This window comes from Manihot esculenta, chromosome 8 (genome assembly GCF_001659605.2).
Source record: "Manihot esculenta cultivar AM560-2 chromosome 8, M.esculenta_v8, whole genome shotgun sequence".
Taxonomy (NCBI): domain Eukaryota; kingdom Viridiplantae; phylum Streptophyta; class Magnoliopsida; order Malpighiales; family Euphorbiaceae; genus Manihot; species Manihot esculenta.
The window spans coordinates 40,504,760-40,529,955 of NC_035168.2; the positions used below are offsets into that span (position 1 = coordinate 40,504,760).

At 34.5% G+C, this 25,196-nt stretch overlaps 5 protein-coding genes across 6 annotated transcripts; 2 read left to right on the top strand and 3 right to left on the bottom strand.

Moving 5' to 3' along the window:
* The first annotated feature begins 925 nt into the window (after positions 1-925).
* Positions 926-5,800, top strand: LOC110621700 (leucine-rich repeat receptor-like protein kinase PXC2). Its single transcript, XM_021765987.2, has 2 exons — positions 926-3,493; positions 4,070-5,800. The coding sequence occupies exons 1-2, from the start codon at positions 2,076-2,078 to the stop codon at positions 5,511-5,513; spliced, it is 2,862 nt and encodes a 953-aa protein (XP_021621679.1). The 5' UTR covers positions 926-2,075; the 3' UTR covers positions 5,514-5,800.
* A 7,510-nt stretch (positions 5,801-13,310) lies between these two features.
* Positions 13,311-14,952, top strand: LOC110620382 (pentatricopeptide repeat-containing protein At1g09900). Its single transcript, XM_021764092.2, has one exon. It carries the CDS (start codon positions 13,386-13,388, stop codon positions 14,919-14,921), a length of 1,536 nt encoding a protein of 511 aa, XP_021619784.1. The 5' UTR covers positions 13,311-13,385; the 3' UTR covers positions 14,922-14,952.
* Positions 14,953-15,463: 511 nt separating this feature from the next.
* On the bottom strand, positions 15,464-18,386 carry LOC110620160 (elongation factor P). The gene is made up of 7 exons (XM_021763776.2): positions 18,033-18,386; positions 17,862-17,939; positions 17,486-17,592; positions 17,153-17,230; positions 16,771-16,872; positions 16,324-16,405; positions 15,464-15,819 (listed from the first exon to the last, which is right to left on the bottom strand). The coding sequence occupies exons 1-7, from the start codon at positions 18,190-18,192 to the stop codon at positions 15,701-15,703; spliced, it is 726 nt and encodes a 241-aa protein (XP_021619468.1). The 5' UTR covers positions 18,193-18,386; the 3' UTR covers positions 15,464-15,700.
* A 610-nt stretch (positions 18,387-18,996) lies between these two features.
* LOC110620161 lies at positions 18,997-20,156 on the bottom strand. The gene is made up of 3 exons (XM_021763777.2): positions 19,689-20,156; positions 19,303-19,617; positions 18,997-19,224 (listed from the first exon to the last, which is right to left on the bottom strand). Exons 1-3 carry the CDS (start codon positions 20,019-20,021, stop codon positions 19,171-19,173), a joined length of 702 nt encoding a protein of 233 aa, XP_021619469.1. The 5' UTR covers positions 20,022-20,156; the 3' UTR covers positions 18,997-19,170.
* A 2,231-nt stretch (positions 20,157-22,387) lies between these two features.
* LOC110620197 (RING-H2 finger protein ATL74) lies at positions 22,388-24,298 on the bottom strand. 2 transcript variants are annotated; one of them, XM_043958784.1, is made up of 2 exons: positions 23,808-24,298; positions 22,388-23,706 (listed from the first exon to the last, which is right to left on the bottom strand). In XM_043958784.1, the coding sequence occupies exon 2, from the start codon at positions 23,188-23,190 to the stop codon at positions 22,630-22,632; it is 561 nt and encodes a 186-aa protein (XP_043814719.1). In that variant the 5' UTR covers positions 23,191-23,706; positions 23,808-24,298; the 3' UTR covers positions 22,388-22,629. The 2 variants fall into 2 exon arrangements, with proteins under 2 accessions (XP_043814719.1, XP_021619519.1); XM_021763827.2 differs by having other exon boundaries at positions 23,804-24,298.
* Between the last annotated feature and the right edge of the window lie 898 nt (positions 24,299-25,196).

Here is a 25,196-nt window from a genome sequence, read left to right on the forward strand (position 1 = left end):
CTATTTTCTTATATGTTTATTTATGCGTGGTCGACATGTCGTTTCATCCGTTGGTAAATGTAATGAAGAGTTTCCAGTTTGGTAATATGAGTTGTTGTTTCTTACTTCAATTCATAATTATTAATTAGTAATCATGATTCTCGACCTAATTAAAAAAAGATGGGTAAAATTCGTATGCTTTTTCTATTAAACTTGTAAAATATTGGCCTTTTATTTATTTACTGATAAGCTAAAAAAATTTAAATATTTATTTGGAAGAGGGGGCTGCCAATTCGTATTGAGGAGGATTGCTCCATGAGATAACCCAAAGGTGAATTAAATTAGTAATAATAATAATAATAATAATGTTAAAACACCGTAGCTTTGAAGGCAAAATGGCATGATTGCCAAAACAAAGAAATGATCGGATATTTATTTTATATCAGAATTTTGAGAATATAATTCAAGTATTAAATAATAATGTTTATTGTATTTAGATTAGCTACTCAACATTAGCTCAATACACCAGTTTAATTGTTATTATATAAATACTCATTAAAATTATTTAAAAAGCAATTATATCTTCATGATATGATATAAATAGAATTTAATTTTAATTTTTCATTAAAAAATTAATTTTTATAATTATGTGACTAAAATATTATTTTCTACAAAGCTGAATGTATATATCACCATTATTATTTTCACAAACTGTAGTAATTTTATTTATCTATTAAAGTGGTAAATTGTATAGTAACATGAATTAAATAAGTATTATTATTATTTTATAGAAAATAAAGGAAAAAAAAAAAAAAGAGAGTACTTGAAATTTCAAGTCAGTATATTTGATAAAGTTGGCTCATTTATAAAAATATTAATATGCATGTGATTTAAAATTGTAGAGTAAATTATTGTAAAGTTTATACGTAGACAGTAACTAAGGAAAAAAATACGTAAAGGAAATGCCACGTGGACCATACATAGGATTCTTGTTTGACCAAGACAGTAGTAATAAAAATAAATAAATAAAAAAAAAAGAGTCCAAGTGCTGTCCTCTGCATCGCCGTTTAAGAAAGGTTTTAAATTATGGCTGGCTCTGCCACTTTACTCTTTATATCTTCCCTCTCTCTCGCCCACTGCTCTTACTGCAGCTTCTGCTGCTACTCCATTCCCACATATCCACTTTTATTATTCTTCTCATCTCTGACTCCATCATTAATGCTTCCCGAGGGTTCCCAATATCTAAATTCTCTCCCTCCCGCTTCTCCCGCTGCTTTTCCGGCGATCCCTGCGCCTTGATTCCTTCCCGCAGTCTCTGGGTTGAACGTTAGCTTTTATGTTTGCAGTTTTATTTTGAAAAAGGAGGAGGAGAGTAAGAACTACCTGGTGGGTGTTGTAGGGGGTTCTCTTCTTTCACATTAGTGTCTGTTTTTATTGGAGATCAAGGATTTCTGTAGTATCAGTGAGTATTTCTATCTTGTTCTTCTTTTTACGAAAGCTAAGAAAAAGAAACTGAAACAAACAAACAGTTCAAAGAGGGAAGTGGGTTTCCTGTGGATTTTGTTTGTTTTCTTCCTTTGTTCCAAAACAGCTAAGGCATTGTCTTTTCGAATATCTCTCTCTCGGGGTTGTTGGGCCTGCTAGAAGTTTGATCTGCAATCATTTATTATTTTTTCTATCTTTTATTTAAAGGGAAAAAAAAATCACTTTGTGTCATCTTCTTCCCTGGCTGCTACTGCAGCAGCTTCAGTGCTCCACAATCTTCAGCTTTTGGCATTTGTTTGTACGGATACAAACTTTCTGCTTTCTCTTGTTTATCCCACAAATTAAAAAGTACAAAAATAAAAATTAATACCTCTTTTAGTTGTAACCTCCATATCAATTTGCATGTGAAGCTTCCTTTTCCTTTGTTGCAATTCGTTTCACAGAGCAAGCGTTTTTTGCCATCATGGGTTGCCCAAATAGCTTTGCATTTTTATCCCATGGCTACGGTGTTTCTACTCCAAGTGTTATATACGCTTATTTGAATTCCTTCATGGAGGTCTTGCATTGTTGACAGAGCATTTATTTGGATAATTTTGAAATAGACATCGAAGATGCTATTCGACATCTGCTTTTTTCTTCTTTTAGTTCCTGTTGTTGTACATTCTTTGGACTCAACATTCAACGATGATGTTCTTGGGTTGATAGTCTTCAAGGCCGGTCTTCAAGACCCAGAGTCTAAACTCGCGTCATGGAATGAAGATGATGAGAATCCCTGCAACTGGGTCGGTGTCAAGTGCGACCCTAAAACCCAGCGGGTTACCGAACTGGTTCTCGATGGTTTCTCTCTTTCTGGGCACATTGGCCGTGGCCTTCTGCGCCTTCAGTTTTTGCAGATTTTGTCACTATCAAACAACAATTTTACTGGCACTATAAACCCTGATCTCACTCAGCTTGGGGTTTTACAAGTAGTCGACTTGAGTCGGAACAACCTCTCAGGATTGATCCCTGATGGATTTTTTAAGCAATGTGGATCCTTGCGATCAGTTTCATTTGCTAATAATAACCTTACTGGGCAGATTCCTGAATCTCTGAGCTGGTGCACGTCATTGGCAGCAGTTAATTTCTCATCGAACCAGCTTTCGGGCGAATTGCCATCTGGATTATGGTTTTTGAGGGGGCTTGAATCCCTTGATTTATCTGATAATTTGCTGGAGGGAGAGATTCCCGAAGGAATCGCAAATTTGGCTGATTTGACAACCATTAATCTGCAGAAGAACAGATTCACTGGACAGCTTCCAGTGGATATTGGAGGTTGTTTGCTTTTGAAAGCTCTGGATTTTAGTGAGAATTCTCTGTCTGACATCCTTCCAGAGTCACTGCGGAGACTTAGGTCGTGCACTTCTCTTAGATTGCGAGGAAATTCATTTACAGGAGAAGTTCCTGGTTGGATTGGCGAATTAACAAATCTGGAGAGTTTAGATCTTTCTGCCAATGAATTCATGGGTCGGATTCCAACTTCTATAGGAAATCTTAGTATGCTAAAGGAATTAAACCTGTCCAGGAACCATCTTACAGGAGGGTTGCCACAGTCGATGACAAATGGCCTTAACCTTTTGGTTATAGATGTTAGCCAGAATCGATTGACAGGACTTCTTTCTCCATGGATTTTCAAGACGGGCCTCAAAATTGTCTCGCTTTCAGTTACGTCTTTGGTAAGCTCTCTTCAAGGTCTTAAGGTCTTGGACCTATCTTCAAATGTGTTATCTGGTGAAATTCCATCTGATATTGGGGTTGTTAGCAGTTTGCTGGTCTTGAATATATCCAGAAACCGACTCTTTGGTTCTATCCCATCAAGTATAGGAGAATTGAAGAGGACTCAAGTTCTTGATTTGAGTGATAATAAGCTAAATGGAAGAATTCCATCTGAAATTGGTGGAGCTGTTTCACTTGTGGAACTAAGGCTGGAAAAGAACCGTCTAACTGGGAGTATTCCAACTCAAATAAAGAACTGCTCGTCTCTAACATCTTTGTAAGTCTCCCGCGAGTTTTGCTTCCTAAAATTTCTGTTTCACTCATTCTTTCTAGTGCTGTTTTGTGTTTAATAAATTGTTCTGAACAATTTCCTTATTTCTTTTCAAGTAATAATCATGTGGCAATAGCATGTATACGTGAGCCGTTGACTGGAAATAGTTATATGCCTGGGATTGTTTACATATTCTTAAATTGTTATATGAAACTGCTGAATTGCACAAGTTCATATATGCTCTAAGCTGATTTGAACACTTGCTGGCTTGTTGTGACTTATTTATTCATTTTTTATTGTACAATTGGTATTCCTTCTTATTGCATTTGGAATGAATATTGAATTTTAAAAAATGTAGTTCAACAATTTGAGACAATTTAAAATGTTTATTTTGAATTGTATTTCATAAATGTAACTAAATGGTTAAAAAGTTAGAAGAGAGTAGTGGAGGAATGTGTCTTTAGAAAATCAGGAGCTCTTTATGGATCAATAATATTATATTGATTTTAATCCCAATCCTCACTTCAGGGACCACCCTAACAAATTATCTTTTTCTGCTTTTTTTTTTCTTGAATTGTTCAGAATTCTATCTCAGAACAACCTCACCGGTCCTGTGCCTGCAGCCATTGCAAACATAAGCAACCTCCAATATGTGGACTTATCTTTCAACAACCTTTCTGGAAGCTTGCCAAAAGAGCTGACAAATCTTTCCTACCTTTTGTCCTTTAATGTTTCCCATAACAACCTACAAGGTGAGCTACCAGTTGGGGGTTTCTTCAACACCATTTCCCCTTCAGCTGTCTCTGGTAATCCATCTCTATGTGGTTCTATTGTCAATCGCTCCTGTCCTTCTGTCCATCCAAAGCCCATTGTTCTGAACCCCAACTCTTCTGCCTCCTCCAATGGCTCCTCATTAATCCACAATCATCAAAAAATTGCACTCAGCATCTCTGCCCTCATTGCTATTGGTGCAGCTGCTTTCATTGCCCTTGGTGTTGTAGCTGTGTCTCTCCTCAACATCCATGTACGATCTTCCATGGCGCGAACTGCTGTTGCACTCACTTTATCTGGTGGGGAAGATTTCAGTTGTTCCCCAACTAATGACCCAAACTATGGCAAGCTTGTAATGTTTTCAGGGGACACTGATTTTGTTGCTGGTGCCCATGCATTACTCAACAAGGACTGTGAACTTGGTCGTGGTGGTTTTGGTGTTGTTTATCGAACAATACTTAGGGATGGGCGTTCAGTCGCCATAAAGAAGCTTACAGTTTCGAGCTTGATCAAGTCCCAAGATGATTTTGAGAGGGAAGTGAAGAGACTTGGGAAGATCAGGCACCATAATGTCGTGGCACTAGAAGGTTACTACTGGACTTCATCCTTGCAGCTTCTTATTTATGAATACATATCCAGCGGGAGTTTGTATAAGCATCTCCATGATGGAAACAGCAAAAATTGCCTGTCTTGGCGACAAAGGTTCAACATAATTCTGGGGATGGCAAAAGGTTTGGCCCATTTGCATCGTATGAACATAATTCACTACAATCTAAAATCAACCAACATTCTGATAGATGAATCTGGTGAGCCAAAGGTTGGAGACTTTGGCCTGGCAAGGCTGTTACCAATGCTAGACCATTGTATCCTAAGCAGCAAAATCCAGAGTGCATTAGGCTACATGGCTCCTGAGTTTGCTTGTCGAACTGTGAAGATAACTGAGAAATGTGATGTTTATGGGTTTGGTATCTTAGTTTTGGAGGTGGTGACAGGTAAGAGACCAGTGGAATATATGGAGGATGATGTGGTGGTGCTCTGTGACATGGTGAGGGGAGCTCTGGAGGATGGCAGGATGGAGGATTGCATTGATGGAAGGCTTGGAGGAAAATTTCCTGCAGATGAGGCGATTCCAGTTATAAAACTCGGACTAGTATGTGCATCTCAAGTGCCATCAAACAGGCCAGACATGGAAGAAGTGATCAATATTTTAGAGCTGATCCAATGTCCTGCAGAGGACCAAGAGGAATTGGAATGAGTTGAACCTGCAGAGATGAAGAAAGATACAAAAGTTTGTGTACTCCGGCGAAGTAGAATCCGGTTTTGTTTGTTCAAAGAAGAAAAGAATATATTGTTGAATTTACATTTTGTTTTTTCATTTTTTTCCTCAAATAATTTCTTGTCATTGTAATATTGTATGCATTTCTTTTTTGGTATTCTTTTATTATCAGTTTCCGGATTCTTTTTCGCCGGTTGGATATGGAGCAAAAACAAATATTGTACCAATGATATATATAGATATATATGTATACTGGACTGAATCTATCTTTTGTTTCATTACAATGTTTTATATTCTATGTGGGTCTCTACATCTCAATTCAAACAAATGGAAAAGCTCAAATGTCTCGCCCAACCCCACGTAGGACTGAGTTGACTAAAGGATGAGTTATCAAATAACATATATATAAAAAAAACAATACATAAATCAACCAATAAGTTAACAGACTTAAAAAAAAGCTGCAAGGGGAAGATTGTTATAAAAATGCCTTGGCATTTTCCTTCTCCTTGATACCAATGACTTGAAACAAGGAAACCAAAGGAAAATAACCTCAAGGTCTGACAGGCTATTTAACCATTGAGTAAAAAAGAGAGAGAGAGAATCCTTTTGCTTTATCAAGACTTAACTAAGGTTGTGCTTTTCTGGGAAATTTATTTGACACCCTTCTGGCTTCTCATCATTTAAAACAAAGAGTAATATTCACACTTAATCTACTAAGTACACCAACTCATGCCAAGAAGTTGTAATCATACTAGTAAATGGAGGAGTCTTTTAAAGCTTTTTTGAGAGAGATGGTGTCTTAATTTGGTATTATCATATAAGCAAGCAATGTGAAAGTAGGGTTAATTATTAAATCTTTGATGTTAAGTTTGGTCTAATCAAAAGGGTATTGAACCCAAAAGGCAAAAAAGGGCACCGAATTAAAAAAAATTGAGTTTGGAGAATGGGACATAATGAAAGCAAGTCACATGGGTATCATACATAAAGCAACCATATATGCCCTTTTTTTAAGTGGAGATATTAGTGCATGGCAATCATGTTGTGTTTTTGGAGTGGCAACTTTTCTTGATTTTCTTCGCTTATTGCTTCTGCTTTGTAAAGCAAAATGTTTCACACCTTCTCCTAAAGTTTTTGAAACCAATGAATGAATATTTCCTCTTTTATGTATATTTTTTTTTTCACTTACTTTAACCAATGATTTCTGCACGCCTTTTCTCTTCTTTATGTTTATGTAAAGACCTTGTTTAATTAGCCTACATAGCTACAAAATAGTGGAAACAAAACAATGAATTACCATGACAATGAATTTTTTTTTTCATTTTTATTTAATGCTGTTTTTTTTTAAGAATACATACCATAGCTAGCCATTTTGCACATAGAACCGCTAATTTCAATTCAAAATTTATGGTTATTTGAAATCAGATTAAAAATCGCTCTTATTCTGATTTATGTTTAATTTACATGTTAATCACATCTAGAGATTAATTTTATAAAAATAAAAAAAAATAATTTTCTATTTTTAAACATATAATTTTAATTTAGAGAAACATTTATTGCATGTGCCCATTCACTCGGATTCATGTTAAGTCCTATACTTTAAAATTTAAAGTTCACTTTCTTTGAGAGAATCCATTAAATTAGTTTTTAGTATTACCAAATGCACTTTATAATTTGTTCCAAAACTGTGGCCATGATTCGTTACAACGCTTAACGCCTTTAGCCATCCTACACTTCGGAAGTTATTCTCAACACGATATTAAAAAATATTTATAAAAAATTTATTAATTAAAAAAAATAAAATATCTCTAAATTTTTATAAAATTTACTAATTTATAAAAAATTATAAAATATATCAATATGAGAAAACTAATAATTGATATTTTTATAAAATTAAGGTTAATTAATAAAATTTTCAATATCATAAAAATTAAATAATAAAATATTTAACTATTTAAATTAATAAAATAATTAATTAATAGTTTAATTAAAATTTTAATAAAATTTTAATATATTTTTAAAAATTAAAAAACTAATTAATAAATTTTCTTATATTATTTTTAGAAACACTTTTATTATTGATGGTGGTTGGGGGCTGATTTATACATTAAACAATATATTGGTTAACCTTCAAATTCAATGAGATAACATGCTAGTAATTTGAAGGCGCAAACGAGAGTTTCTGAAAAATAGAATTTGCAGTGAAACTGTTCTTCGATGCGACCCCAATTCATGGGAATTGCTGAAACCACAACCAATCATCAACGACGGAGAAACATTAATGACAGGCACAACTGCTTGCCTTCGCTTATGGGTCCGGGGTCACAATCTCTAATATCCGAATCGATTTTGTACATCATTAAACCCAATATGCCCACAATCAGAAAGAAAATAAATTTCTATTTCAACTGGCTTATGATTGCTCCTTGCTCCTTCATCCTCTTCAGCTTCTACCCTGTTATTATATGTCCGACCTAATAGCCATCTCATATGCAGGAAATGAAACCCAATCTAACTCCATTCTTCAGAAATGAAAATAACCTCTCTGGACTCTCAGCATGAAACATGTGAGAAAGATTTACAGCCAATATTTCATCACCAAAATTTTGAGCATCTGTTCCTTTTCTTGTTTCCTACTCAGTACCCTTATGGGTAAAAGTCTCTACCCTTTCACTGCACAGGTCCTAATCATCCCAATTTTCCCCTTCACCTTTCTTTAGAGACCTAGAAATAAGGCCGTTGGCTGAGATGCTTCCTGAATGGTGTCCTGATGGTGACTTCACTGCATTTTCCCCACCACACTCATCATCCCAACCCTCATCCCAACCTTCTGCTGTTTCCACATCATACACTACACTAGATTCTGGCAAACCCATCTCCAGTTCTTGATAAGGAATGCCATTCTGTTGCTTCCTCTTTCTAAAGAAGCAGCATGCTGAAACCCCTCCAAAAAATTAGGACTCTTAGAATTATGAAGTAGGCACCATTAATGGGAGTAGTAAGTTTGTCGTAAGAAGGCAGGCTCAGGAAAGTGTTTCCCTGAGATACAGGAAGATCAGTGTGTAGGATACATTCGCCACGTCCAGCTTTTAATATCACTTCATTGCCATTACCAGCAGTTAAACTGATCTGAAACAAAGAGGACACTCTGATTATTAAATATGCCAGGTACCCCTGAATTGCAAGTGGTGAACTGCATGTACTATAATCTCACCCGAAGAGAGTATTTGAAACTTACTCTCCATCCATCGGTGCTGTCTGCAATCTTCCCTACCCCACAAGAATGTACAATTTATTTATATAATAGATTAAGAGAAGGGCCCACCTCTAAACAGATTATTGTTATTTATTGATCAATTGCCTTTTCATAAAATGGCAACACTCCAAGCCAAGGCGAGGATCTCCATCATCAAAATGTCAATCAACATTTCCGGTAGGAAAAGCAAAAATATCCTCACGTCCAAAATTTTCCTGTCCATCTGGCCACCTGCGATTCTGCTAAATCCCTCAGATCAAAAAATTATCGGTCATAGCTTTCCGGGTATTCTCACTCAATTACACACTGATTCAGTTACTGGAGATCAAGGAGCCACAAGACATTGCGAGTCCTTGCTGAAATTTGAGCATGTTCTTTTCATAGACCAGAAGCAATGTTCCTTTGACCACAGGCTTGTACTCGATTAACATAGATAAAAAAATATGTAGTTAATATTGCTAAAGCAATAAAATTTATATTGCTTTCCTAATATACTCTCCATTCATATTGCTCTAAAAACTAAATTATTCTTGAAATTGATAATTTTTACTTTTTCAAAGCATAATAAATAGGGTTTATTAAGAAGCTAGTAAATAAAATATTAGCTCAAAAAGGAAAGTGATATATAATTTGGATGAATGAAAATGAGAAGTAGGCTTATCTTTGCAGAATGGAGGGAGTATTTCATGGCAGTTCCACAAGGAATAAAGAAATATGACTAACAAGAAAAAAAAATGGTCCATATTCTATACCTTTCTATTGGTGTTCGGGAATTCTAAGGGAAGTATTATCAATGGGATTTGGAGCAGAAAGATCCACTTTCAAATTGCTTTCACCTTCATTCTAAATTAGAACCACAAATTTTTTGTGCCCCTACAAAGAAGAAAAGAAATTGAGATGATTCATTATGTGAAATGATACATATATAGATGTATATGCTATAGGAACTTCTACAACCTACATAAAACCATTAGCAATTGATCATATTTCAATATTTTATCATGTGTATCATGAACATCAAATTTCACAATAGTTCAGTTCATAACTTTTTCTTTTTATATGTTTACATACTCTTTTGAAAATGAATTTTTATCTTACATCATATAAAAATAAATATGACAACAAATAACATGATTGAATATATCTAATTGACTGGAGAACTACTTCTAATGATTGACATATATAAGCTTTCAAATCAAGTGGTTGGTTTATTACTAACCCAGGCCTAGACTGTGTGGTTGCCTGTTTCTATTTTCTGTTTTTCTATTTTTTGGTTCATGGAAAATGAGGAACTGTTTTCAGAAAAACAGATTTCTTGTTATCATTATCTGTTTTCTTTTCTCTCTCCTTGTCCACTCACCAATAAAAGTGTCACTGCTTCTCCCTTCAATGAAGCCATAATTTCATATACAGTAGTCATCATCTTCAACATCCATCACAATCCAGCAATACCATTAACTACCATTCAAAATTACCATCAGGTTTACCATCATAAAAATCAGGAACCACAAAAGAAACACGGTGTCACACAAGTGCAGAACATATCCAATTATAAAGGTTAGAAGCTTTGGTAAGAGGGAGAGAAGAATTCAAATCACATAAAAAGGTCACCATTATTGCCGAGCCAAAACTGCGGAGAGAGAAATTGAAAATGCATGAAGGAGAAATAGAAGGAACCAAAATAATAAAGGGAAAGGAAAGAGAAAGGAAGAGAGCCTTCAAGATTTACAAGAAGAGAGAGCCACACTTGAAATCAGTATGCGTATGTGCTGAAAGGGGGAAAAAGGTCAACAAGAAAGAAAGAAGCAAAGGTTCATGAGTTCTATTTTCTTGAATATTATAAAACATTATTAGAAAAAAGATTTTTTTTTTTTTAAAGAAAAAAGCAACACAGCCAACCCAAACAAATGAATTTTACCTTTTTCCTTAATTAAAAAGTAAAGGAAATAAGAAACAACAGTGATATTATTATCCATTATCAACGAATACATCTCAATAACAGCATAATCCATTATCAACCACTCAAGATATAATAGCACATGATTATCATGAGATCAAATTATAGTTTCAATGTGCTTAGCAATTCCACACCAAATTATGCAGACCAAGATACACTTGAGCCAATCGTTCAACTATCAATTTTTGAAATAAAGAGAGGATAGGCCAACAATGTCCACAGAACTCCTTGCTCTATTGCAACACTAAACTCCTCTTAGTGGAGATGATTTCCATCTCAGCTAGTTAATAGAGTAGCTCACCTAATGGTCCAGTCTTTGTTCACAAGGCTCAAGAATGATGAAAATTGAAGAGCTAAAATCATACTTCTCATATACACCCTGCAAACCTCAAAGGAAAAAAGAAAATAATATACCATAAGAAACTTCAGCCTTGAGCAATATATCTCAAGGAATCCTTCGCCTTTCCAACTTTTCCAAGAAGAGACATCAAAATGCTCAAGCCATCATACTTAATGAAAGTGTGAAACTATACCATACTTAATGAAAAAATATACAACTCCTATTTGCTTATCAAGCATTGTCTCGGCCTCATTTCACGTGTGGGTCATATTCACACCATGAAAATTATCTCCAAAAGCTACCAGTCTCAACCTAAGGAGCATGGAAATGAAATCCGCATATGAATAAGGAGAAATCTAAAATTTACTCTCTCCAGCATGTTGGGGACCATTACCTGTTTCACCATTATTACAGACTCCCCCCCCCCCCCCCCCAAATAATAAAAATAAAAGAATTTGAAGGTGTAACAGCCGTTACACCCTTTTCGCAACAGTAAAGGCTGTTACCAACTGTTACTTAACTGTAGTGGCTATTACCAATAATTTAGCTTTTCAAAATTTTATTATCTACATACTCATTTTAGCTATAATTAAGTAATGATAATGATGCTTAAGAATTATAGATTTATAGTCTTTATTTAATGTATTCATGCTTATAATATAGTTGTGTAACTTAATCTTACTTGTATTTACCTACATCTGATCATTTCATGAATTTCGCAAATTTTTTAAAAAAATTGTGTAGCACCAGGCTATTAACATTAAGTTACAGCCGGTAGAAGCCTGTTTAAAATAATGCGACCGCCACAGCCATTTAAAACAATGGTCTCCAGCCTACTAATAATGCAGAAAAGTTTCTCTACCACCAACAGTGCCAATAGCTTGAATTAGAAATCACAACTAATGCCAACTTCACATGACCTTTTGATTAGTTTTGAAACCAGTCACAGTTCTGACGAAAGCAGTTAATGTGCATGCATTTATGCTTGAAAGAAGAGCAGTTTCATCAAAAGACGAAAACGCATTATGAAATGTAACGTGAATTACCAGTTTCAGAATAAAGAATGCAGGCAACCAATTTATCCTGATCCTTGCACCGTCTAGTCATCCCAGTACAATTTTGACCAACCTCAGACTGTGAATCCGTTTTGCTCTCTTTTATAGTTGTTGTTCCATGAGCCTTCTCATCCTCACCTTTGTTTTTGAGGAGGCACGCCAGCCACCGAACCCTTTGAACCAGAATCAACCTTGTTCAAATCATTTGGTACCTTTCTCTCCTTTGAGCTTGTCCCATTTGACGTCGTTTTAGTACCAATTAGTAGAGGATCTGGACCTGGCGATGGAGAAATCTTTAAAAACAAACAAACAAAATAAATAATTAAATAAATAAAATAGGATTAAATTATCATCTCTTTAAAAGTAATCCCAAAAACACAACTACATAGAGAATTTACATGACTGGTGCCGAAGCTGCCCATAGAAGCAACGGCTACGAATCTTCGAAACGCCGAGAGCAATGAAGCGTCGGAAACATCAGCAACAATAAAAAACAATAAAAATACCGCCACAATTCCATTCTTATCCATTCCAAAATACAATTCTAGCTTCCAGCGCTAATCCATTGTGATACAAATTTCGACAATCCAGATCCTATTTCTCAATTAAAAGAAAAAGGAAGGAAAATGAAAAGCAATTAGAATAAATTTGGCTAAAGCTTAGATTTCACGCAGGGAAACAAAGGAGCTGTGGATAATCACGAATACATCAGCGAAACAGTACAGATAGATAAAGCAGCCAGACACTTGAAGCTGCCTGTACAGTACGCTCTGCTGTAAGCCTGTGACAGCAAATAGAGAGTCGCGTGAGCAACACAGGCAGTACTTATAGTGCATGGGCCGCTCTTAGCCTTTCAGAATGTAGACGAAGATCTAATCTTCGTAATGGACTGGCCTTTCTTATTCTCGGCCTATTGATTTATCCTCAGAATGCAAGCCTCCTTTTTATATATTTTTTTAAATGAAAATTGAAAATTAGATGAGCAGAACGGTTATATTTTATAATTAATAAAAATATATGTAAATAGTTCATTTAAATTTTTATTTTTACAATGCATCCTTCATAAAATTATTTTTTTAATATTTCAAATAATAACTAATTACCTATTTTAAATGTAATTATTATTTTTTTATAAAAATAAACTCTGAGACACAAACAAACACTTGGGTGTGCCTGGGAATATTGTCTAAATGACAGAAGAAACCACTCCACCATATCATATCTTCATCCCTCTCTCTCCGTGCCGATGCCTACTCCATATACTCCGGCACCCCAAGTTCTTCTTCAATCTCCTTCGCTTGGCAACTCTTTTTTATTTACCAACACCTGCAGACTCAACTACAGCATATTCACAGTGAGAAAGCTTGTTTTCCTTCCAAAATCATCATTATCCACTGCAAATATTGCATCCCCAGAAGTGTTATCCCATTTGATTGACAAAGAAATCAGCTTCAGTGGCCTACCCATCAAAAAAGAAAAGCCTGAAACCAGTAGATTGCAGGTGGAGAATTTCGTGGATGTAATTAGAGCATTACCCTGCAAAGAGAGAATTGATATTCTCAACACTTTTACAAAAGATTACCAAAATTGGAGCATATCGGACTTCAATGATTTTCTCATGGCTTTACTCGTAGCTAATGAGCCTAACCTCGCCTTAATACTTTGTTCTGATATATCTTCTCATGGTTTGACACCAGATTCTTGCACATTTTCCATCATAATCAAGTGTCACTGCAAGAGGAATGATCCTGATGAAGCTAAAAGGGTTTTAGACCGCATGCTAGAAAATGGGTTAAAACCAAATGTGGCTACTTTGACCATGTTGATCAATTCATTTTGCAAGAGGGGTAGATTGCAGAAAGCTTTCGAAGCCTTTGAGGTCATGGAAAGAATTGGGTGCAGACCAACGGTGCAAACATATAATTGCTTGTTAAAGGGATTATGTTACGTGGGGAGGGTGGAGGAAGCATATGAACTACTAGAAGATATCAAGAAATCTTCCATAGCACCAGATATTTATACATACACAGCTGTGATGGATGGTTTTTGTAAGGTAGGTAGATCAGATGAGGCAATGGAGCTGCTTAATGAAGCTCTGGAGACGGGATTGACACCAAGTGCTGTCACTTTTAACACTCTGTTGGAGGGCTATAGTAAAGAAGGGAGGCCACTCAAAGGAATTGGCGTGTTAAAGAAAATGGAACAGAGAAATTGCATGCCTGATTATATTAGCTATAGCACGCTATTGCATGGTTTGTTGATATGGAGGAAAATAGGAGCAGCACTGCGAATTTATAAGGAAATGGTGGGGAATGGTTTTGAGGCAGATGAGAGGTTAATGAACAGTCTGTTGAGAGGTTTGTGTAGAAAATTCTTGAAGGAAAATGACCTATTGGAAGATGCCTATCAGATGTTCGAGAAAATGAATAAAAGGCCATATGTTATTGACCACAGAACGTACAGTCTAGTAATCCAAGCTCTTTCCATGGGAAAGAAAGTGGATGATGCTCTGGCCAGTTTGCACCAGCTGATTAGACGTGGATATATTCCAAGAATAAACACCATGAACAGTATAATTCGAGCATTTTGCGCGGAGGGAAAGATAGACAAGGCATTTTCGGTGTTAGTTCTGATGTATGAAACTCATAAAATCCCAAGTAGAATATCCTACGATCTCATGATTCGTGAATTGAATAGACAAGGAAAGTCTTTAGAGGCTTGTAACGTCTACGGTGCAGCGTTGGTTCGAGGTGTGGTTCCCATCAAAAAGCCCCAACAATGAGAGGAAATGCTTGCAACAATTATTTGCCTTCATTCAATTGCCTTAATAGATTACTGATTGATGTTACCTTCTATCTATAAATGAAATTATCTAAAGCTGGATCGAGGAAATTGAATAGAAAAGGAAAGAAAAAAAAATTAATTTCTTTAAATTCTCTTGTTTGAACAATCAATAAAAGACAGAAAATAGGAAAAAAAAAAAAAAAGAGCTATATTTCTCCTCCCCTCAAAATGAGCCAAAAACATTTCCTACTAAATTAGTGGAAAATGGAAAATAAATGAGGAAAATTGAAATCATTTGTGTATAAAATTCTTTAATGTCCTTTAAATTAAAGGTTCTCTTTTAAAAATTGTTAGGGTATAATAGTTCTTTTTTATCTTTTATTTAAAAGAGAAAAATTATATTTTTATTCAAATAATGTGAAAGAAAATAAATTTCTATTCTTTTCTTTTCTCTTTATTTCTCCCCTTTAGTTTCTCATCATTTTCCTCATACGATTGAGGATCCAAACGAAGGGTAAAGGTATTAGTTGCTCTGTACTATTCAAGAACACAATGTGCTTGCAGTAGAACCGATATTAACTTGTCCATTTACATAGAATTCGTTTTGGCTGAGAATGGAAAGCAAAATATCATCTCTTCCCACCAAAAGAAGATCCATATGCTACCCTATGTAAATCTTCCGATGAATACACATATGCTCAACTGAGTTTCCTACTAATTATAGCTTGCAATTCTTCAAAAAGAAAAAGAAAAAGAAAAAGAAAAGAAACACTAAATCTAAGCCCGGCTCATATATTGGCCATTTCTTGTATCTACCAAGATTTCGTCACCAGCATTAATGAATAGCGGAACATTAACTACGGCACCTGTGTCCAGAGTAACTGGCTTTGACCCACCTGCCACAAAAATTTATTCTCCACTTGTAAGGCCAAAGAGCAAAAGAAACATTGATTATTATGTAATTCCATATAAATGACAACCCGCTGTATAAATCAGCCTCATTCCATTGGTATACACAATATACCATAGAAGAACATGATGGGTCGGAAGATGTCAGTGTAGAGCTTTCCCTTCTCTTCATTTTCCCTCCCCTCTTTGCCCAAAAATTTCATCAGAGAAAATAAGTAAAATAAGCTTGTCACAGTTCTATTGGTGCATTAGCAGGTGTTTATTACAGTTTAAACCTGTGCTTCTGTGCAAATCTGACTTCCAAATGGGATAAGCTTATCTGATAGATGCTCTAATCCTGAAAACACATTTTATCCTATCCAGGGAAACTTCAACACATATCCACAGGCCTGCTTACTTTACGACTCTACAAACAGTGGTTGAATAAACATTTGCATCTAGAGAATACATTGTCCCCTTGAGTTCCCATACAGGAGACCAAATGACATTACCTTGGGCAGTGTCACCTTTGAGGCCAGGATCAGCATCAACTACAGTTAGCTGCACTGTGATTGGTAATTCAAAATCGATAACCTGCAAGAACATTAGCAAACGGATTGCTAAGCACTAACAGCGCAATAGTATCATGTTTGACCAATGAATGTCAACTATCAGTATCAGGAGAAGAGTATCAAATGTGTGAATTCCAAGACTACATCTATATGACCAAGATAATTGCAAACACTAATTACTTTTCATTAAATGGTAATGTCATCATGCGAGCTACAGCAGAGAATTCTCTAAATTAAAAAGAAACAAAGTATTGATCATCTTTGTAAGCTTAAACTCAAGAGACTTCGTAGGAGGCTCTGTGAAAGTTCTTACATGTGAGAATGACTTTCTATATGAACATAAAATTATTTAAGATGCATCAAAGTTAAAAAGAACTGAGAAATTACTTTCCCCTTCCAAAATAGCAAATTGCAGTCCATTCCCTCTTTCAGCCACTTTGTCTTATCACCAACATCCGATTCATTGAGACGATGTTCTTCAAATGTATTCTGTAAAAAAGTCAAACAGAGAAAAACACAAGGAACAAAACATAAGAATTGATTCAATACTCAGTAATTGGGATTTGAGACTAATTAACCATTGGATTTTGACCTCAATAGTCAAGATTATTCATAAGTTTTCAGTGACTGTTATAACTTATGACATGCAGTACAGTATATTAATCCAAATCCAAACAGTATCATAATCCTTGATTAGGAGGACAACAAGTCAAGATTGTAAAATTGATTCCACAAAACCAAATTATATCATATGGATAACAAGCAATACCAGGTCCATGAAGACAAATTGAGCACCATCTTTGTACGTGAACTGCTTTGTCTCCTTGAATACGTCTGCCTCCTCAAGCTGAAGAAACAATAGTAAGAAGACGTATGAGAAAATCATAAACAAACATCCTCTAACATGAAATTATCCTTGGCAAGGTCCTATATCCAGCAAATTCAATTAAAATGTACTAATTTAACTATAATGTGCACACACACACACACACAAAAAGGCAAATATGATTTAAAATTTGGGAATCCTATGTAAAGGTGAGAAATGTACTCTACTCAGAGAAAATATTAGTACATTTATTTTCAGTTCAAAGTAAGAGATTACCCCACTTCCAGCTCGAAAAGTTTTCTCAACAGTGTTTCCTGTTATATAATTCCGGATTTTGGTCCTGACAAATGCTGCCCCCTTTCCAGGTTTCACATGAAGAAATTCTACACAGGCCAACAACAGCCACAAAAGCAAAAAGATCAGACACTAATTTTTGCAAAACAAAAGTGATATTGTAAATGCGATCGAATCAGACAGTCCTTTTAGCAAAACATAAGTCATACTGTAAACGCGATTGAACATAAATGAAGAGCTGAAATTTTTATTAATACAAACGATTAGCAATAAATCACAACAGAAAAAGCAACCTAACAGAAAATTTTCAAAAAGAATAAGTAAATCGACGAGGAAAACCAGAAGAACCTAAAAGTACCTAAAACTCGCCAAGGAGCACCATCAACTTCGATGTTGGTACCCACTTTGATATCGTTGCTAGACAACGCGTAAATCCCTAAAACAATAACAACAATTGACATTAGCATTGCCAAAACTAATTATTTTTTTTAAAGCTTGGATGAGAATGATGGAAGATTGAAAGCGTTACTGGGAAAAGAGGGACGCGAATGTGTTTTTGGGAAAATGGGCATTGGAAGAAACGACGGTTTAGACGAGAGAAAAAACGGTGAGGTTTTTGCTGATGATGAAAGTGAAGTTCGGAAGATGGAATAAGCGGAAGAGGCACTGAAGGTTGAAGTTCCCGCCATGGTTGTTTAGGAAGCAAGAAAATAGAAGAAATGAGCAGAGGAATTTTAATCCTCTCCTCCTCGAGTGCGAAGTACCAGAGAATTCATCTCTTCTTAGATAAGGGAGGCTTTGGGTTGGGCCTGCAGCCTGCTTGTTCAGCTTGTCGGAGGAATCTGTTGGTGCAAAGCCCTCGAAAACGATAAAGAAAATAGAATTTGAATTTTGGACAAAGTAACCTAAAAATAATGGAACTTTATTTTTTTTTATTATCTTTTAAACTATTTCCCCTAATGAGTGCGTGCTTTAAAAGGCTGAATAACTAGTAATTAAACAAAAAGCTTAGCCAGAAAGAAAAACAATAAAATTGAATCTAATGATTAAGAAGTCAATAGGGAGCCACGTGGGATTAAAGCGTTCCAAAGCTTTGTTTGATTTTCCTCTTTAATACAGTGATGATACAGATTTATTAACACCTTTTTGCCTTTAAGAGACTATTGTTACAATGTCTCTCGGTTCAATTTTTTTTTTCTTTCGGCCTAATGGGTTTAGATTATAGATCTAGTTCTCAATTTGGCTTCTAAAGATTCACTATGAGAGAGATTTTCGGCAACTAGAGCTGAGCAAATGGTGGGGAAGCTTCTAGAATCTCCTTTTTTTTAACTAAGGTTCTTTGGGTTTCATGGGTTGAGGGCCTGGGCTTTTATTGTGTTGGTCTTTTAGTTTTTCCTTCTTGTTTAAACCTGTATTTTAGTTGTATTTGAGCCTAAGCCCAAAGTTTCTCTTGTAATGATATTATCTAATCTTCGGAAAAAAAACAAATGAGATGACAGAAGCAATTCTCATATTCTGAATAAAAAATAAAAATAATACACCCATTTAATTGAGGAATCATGATTCCATTTCTAATTGGGAGCAAACCAAACAAATTTTATTCGAGGTCATCAGCAATACAACTTTTTACAGTAACTTCCCTACCATTCATTGGATAAATACCCAAACTACTTGGTTCCAGAATTGACACCAACAAATTGGCAAAACCTTGAGAAGATTACCTGGAGAAAAGTCGCCTTGTAAGCTAACTGGAAGCAGGGAACTCAAAATTAAGTAAACAAGAATGTATGGAAGAATACCTGAGAGAGCACGTACAAGCACCCAGAAGAGGCAGCATAGTTCCATGCCTTCCAAACAAGTTGAAACGCACAATCTTTACTCTTGTAATAAATATATTTGTCTAGAGGGAACTTCGCAGCAGAAACAACCAGTACAATTGTTAAGAACAGCAGCAAAGCCTTGGCCTTTCCAGTTACATATTTCTTGAAAAATAAAGCCAGAAACGACATTATAAATAAACCATGGATGGTTGTTCCTTTTTCATCCTTCTCAGATATTGATTTTGATAACAATGCAAGACTCCCCACGAACAATGATCCAATACAGATTGGCTCCTACGAACATTAAATCAAAGGCTTCAATATTACTCTTTAGATCTAAACCATTATACAAAGAGTAGCCATACCTCATTTGTGGACCTTCTGAGTGGATCTGCAGGAATTTTGCTTTCTGGGTTTTGGAGAATCGAGGTTTTCTCAGCGCCAACTGCACGTTTCTTCGCTGATCGAGCATTGAATCTCCGGAAAATTTTGAGGAATTTAGATTTCAGAGGGGTTGGTGGTTGCCTAGGAGTTGAATCAGTCTTCACTTGTAGAAGAAATTCGTGGAGCCTGAGAAAGAGCGATAATTTGAAGAATTTCCAAGTGGGATCAATTGTTGTGGCTTTGAACTTGAAATGGAATTTCTTAGCTCTGGCATTAATGCTGATCTTCCATGATTGTTGGCTTGCTGCTTGCATTTTAAGCAGAAAATGGGGGTACCCACTAGCCGTTGAAGCTGCGGGTGATAGAAGTTTTTAGTCAATAGGGTTCTGTTGAGAGAGAGAAGGAAGTGGCAATAAACTATTCTATCTTTTTTTTATTCTTTTCTTTTTAGAAGTGCTATCAGGTAATTTTTTATTTAATTGGTTTTTATGTGTCTTTTTTGACTTCAAAGCCATCAAACTCAATTTGATTTTTTTTTTTAATGAAAAAGTACAACTCTTATTACCAAATCTTGAAATAGAACATTTACGAGGATAGAAAGAAAAGAAAAACTCCATTCCTCCGAAACTAACATAGAAACAGTTACAGGACTACGAACACATTGATCTGTTAGTTTTCTTAATAAATTATAACTTGACATCAACAAGACTAGGTAAAATAGCCTTAATGTCTTCGATTATCAATCCTAGAGAAGAACAATTTTGAATAGTTCCTTGCACCAAATTAACCAGCATAACAGAATCAAATTCTACAAGAATTTATTGGAAAGCATGATTTTTAAGCCAAGTTAAAGTTTCTCGCACTGCTAGAGCCTTAGCCACCAATGAAGAATAGCGCCTCAGTAAAAAGCATACCTCCATGTTGAAACTGCCCATGAGAATGCCAAATCAGCAAACTATAAATATATTTTATTTTTAAACATGTTATTAGTGATATTATTAATTTATGTGTTGTAATTTTTATGAATTTAAATATTAAATAGATTTTATTTGTGTTTTCAGGTGTTCTTAATTTCAATTAGAATATAAGCATAACTATGTATTTTGCAATTTGAATATGCTTCCATTTCAATTAGAACACCCCAACACTAGTGGCCTGCTGTGGGGGCTTGAAGCTAGGATTCTAATGGGCCTGGGTTTTTCTTGTTAATCAGAGGTCACTCTTAATTTTTTTTTAGCCTTATTCAATTTAGAATCGTGGTCTAGACGGTTACTTTTGGTTATTTTTTTCTCGACGAAATAATTTTTTCTGTTTTTTTTTTATTTTTAAATAAAATTTTTTATTTAATTTCTAAATATTGTTATTATTAATAATAGAATTTCTATATTTTTAAAAAATTATTAAAATATTATTTTTTTTAAAAAATTTTAAAATATTTTTATTTTTTTTAAATTTATTAAAATATTTTTATTTTTTTAATCAACAAAATAATACTTTTCAAAAAATAAAAAAAAATAAAAAAATATACTAACTGACTCGTTCATAATGATATTGAATAGTAAAATTTTTATATTTTTTTAAGTCATAAGAGACGTGAATTTCTTTTAAAAATTAACACATTATTATTTTTAGAGATAAGAGAGTAAGTTAACATAAATTATAATTTAATATTTAAATTAAAATTATGATAATTTTAATAAATTTTATTAATGATATATAAGTAATCTAAAATAAATATAAAATTTTAAAAAATTAATACATAAAACATATCTTTAAAAAAAATCACAATTCAAAATTCATATTATAATATGCATGAATGCACACGAAACTTAACTGCGAGGTTATAAAAGAAGAGTTATGTTAGGTGTGTAAATTAATAAATTGGGTGAATCATTGATTGTTGGATTGGTGCAAAGGGCAGGCTCTCTTGAAGGAAGGAACCTGAAGGAAAATACAAAGTTATAATTTCTCATCCTTCTAGTCACACTCAAATATGCTCTAAATTTCATTCCAATTGGTCCAGCTTTGCATTATCAACACTTGACTATTTAATCAATGGATAAGGTCTTCAGTTGGGTGGTCCAGTCCACATATTAGTAATTTCACATCACCTTTATATATTACTATCAAATCTTTTCTTTATTGTTAAAAAAATATCTCACTATTTGAATTATATTCGGTATTTGAAAGTTTCAAATTCATTTAACTTAAAATTTTACTAGTTTGGGAAAATTATTGAGCAAAATATTAAGAAAGATGTAAATCTACTTTATCTCATTTCGGATATAATTTTATCCTTCCAAATTATTTAATTATGGTTTATAGATATTTTAAATTATTTGTCGTTTTTATAATATATATTTAACATGCCATTCTCACGAATTGATATTATTCCAAAATTGACTGGATTTTGACGCGAGGGACTTTGCGGTAATTTTTAAATATTAAGCACTGAAAGTGAAATACCAAGTTAAGAGAGGGCCTGAAAAGTACTTGAGATATTTTTCTTTAGAGTACAGAAGATATTTTCATTGCTGATAAATGATGGTTCAATATTTATAAGAAAAGAAAACTATAATATCTAATTAACATATCAATATAAAATTGATTTCTTTTAATAATTTTTTTTAACAAATAATTAATCTTTTTACAAAATACTACATATAAAAGAAACTTTAAATAGTTCTAAACATTTTTTGAAGCAAACCTATCCTGTATTATTAAATCTGCACATGCAAAATCAAGTGATATTTTGGCAATTTATAAGGTTGATCCTCTCATTTCCCTTTCTTTCAACTGATCATCCAAAATAAAACTCTCCTGAATTTGCAATTTGGCCTATCAATCTTTTTCCCATTACACAGCTAACTCCTAAAACGGAAACCTCAATTAATCTGGGACTTCTCTGCCCTGCAATATTTATCAGCTTGCGCCTTCAATAACAACAGCATTACCTTGCCGACGGTTATCGTTCTCTGGCTGTGACCGTGCTTCATCGGAGCCACCTGACGTGTGTTCAAGCAATGAAAGCCGGCAGTTGGGGCAGGAGGAGTGCGACAGAAGCCATGTGTCTATGCACCTCACATGGAACCCATGATTGCATTTAGGAAGCACTCGAACTTTTTCTCCATCAGCAAACTCCCCTAAGCAAATTGGGCACTCCGTTGCCGGAACATTCATTCCGGTACCGTAAACCGCAACTGGAATCTGGCGCAAATGGCGTTTCTTGAGCCCTGTGGTGGCCAAACGAGCTGCAGTTTGCCCTGGTGTCTCAAGAGTAAACCTACGGCTACAACGCAAAGCGCAACGCACAATAGAGTTCAATCCAAGCGCACCAATCAACGCACACAGCAAAGCAGCCAATATAATCACCATGTTTGTGTCGAAATTCGTTTCGCTAATGTAAGAATCATGTGTTCTGTTCCAGTTTGCCGGTGCCAAGGTTAGCTCTGTGTCGAGCAGACGACGATGCATATTCACCATCTCTAGTCTCAACTATAGTTGAAAAGTTTCCCTTTTTTTGCTTTTTTAACCAGAAACTGGCGGAGATTTTTTATGGGTTTTGATGATGGAAGGGGAAGGAATTAGAAAAAGTAGTGAAGGGATTTCTGTTTCTCTTTCACGTTCGAATGGATTGCAGAGAACAGAAACGTTGGTGGCTCATTTTTGAGTTCAGAGAAATGTTGTAAAGATTCCAACTAGAAAAAGATATTGAAGGAGCATCTTCTTCGTGTCTCAAAGATAAGGAGAAAAGCAATAAAAGAAACGGTAAAATTGCTGTTGTGGGAATCAGGGGACCGTTTTCTGTGGCAGGATTCCAGCTTCTTAATCACATAGATATATATGGTCCTCTTTGATCTCAGATAATATCTCCATACAATCCAGAACCCAACAATCAGCATAGCAATTGAGTTTGATTTTTCTAGTAAAATCTTATCATCCTTAACCTGACTGATAAGCTTTTATCTTCTATCTTTGGAGGGGTCGTGACTCATGACGCTGAAAGACAGAGAAAGATATTAATCATGATGGTTGGTTAGATGCAAAATTACAAGATACACAACGCAAAGTTTCAAAAAGGGTTAAATAATAGTACCTACTTTGCCTGCCTAATCATGATTAAACAACATATGTTTAAGGAAACAGGAAAACTCAGCAGGAAGATCCCTTTCAATTCTCCAGTTGTAATCCAGAGTGGGGCTGGACCAATTAAAAGCTCGTTGGCTGTAACTTGTAAGATCAATATATGAAAGAGTTAGTGGGAAATTTGGTGCCACCATCCCATTTGATCACTTGCGAGTTTTAGCATAATTATTTAAGGGGGGAGATGAGATAATTAGGGTGATTATTAAGAGATATAAACAAAAGATGTTGTCCCTCAGCATCAGTCCCGCTAAATATCTCACCACCTTTATCCCACCAAAGCTGAGTTGACGCCACCCGGGTATTTACTATTTAGATCAGAAGTTGATGCTTTGCTCCATTACAACAAGCTTTTCAATGCTGGAAAAGGTGTACAGAGGTGATTCTCGAAGACACGTTGATGGGTGTAATTTGTTTGGTAGTTAGTGTATGCAAATTCCATGAGAAGGGAAGCGTACGTCTCTCAAACTACTTGCCTTAATTTATGGAGTTGGGTAATCTTGGCAGTTGGAACTATCCCTTGATATATTATTTTTTTTTCTTTTTAATTATTTCTTGTGAAGCTTGTTCAGTAACCTATTCCAACACCTTTTTTCCGGTTACCAAATCCAACATTGCGAATGTCAATTGCTAACTCTTCTTGCTTGGCTATAAATTATACACTGGCATTGTTTTGGCTCAAGAATCTTATCCATTATGTATGATTCGTAACAATTAACATGAAAAGTTAACAAATAACTTCACTATGTCAAAACCAGTCAAAATAAATATCCTAAGGAATTGAGATATGGTTCATCACTTTTTTCTAAAATAAAATTGAGGATTAAATTTTTATTAATGAAATAAATACATATTAAAAATATTTTATGTCTTAATAAACTAATTCGATGCATATCGTGATTTAATTTATCTTAATACTTTGAGAAAATGGATAATTTTTATTAATGATTATTCAATTTTTAGTATATTTTCAATTTGATCACTCAATTTTATTTTTTTTTAAACTTCTCAAACTTTTAATTTACTTTCATTAAACCTCTTTTTATCCACTATTACAGTTTTCAAATTAACATAAATAAAAAAATATATATTTTTCTCTTTTTTTATCATTCATTTTTTTTTCTCCCTATTCTCTCTTTTATTTTGCTTTTCTTTTTTATGTTGATCATTTTATTTTAGTAATTTAATTTATATTTTTATATTTTATTTTGAATTACACTAAAAAAATTTATTAATAATAAAAATATTAATTAGATAATTTTATAGATGAAGTTTTAGCATTTAAGTAACTGTATTATATTGTGTATATTATTTATTAATCTATTTTAAATATATAATAATTTTAT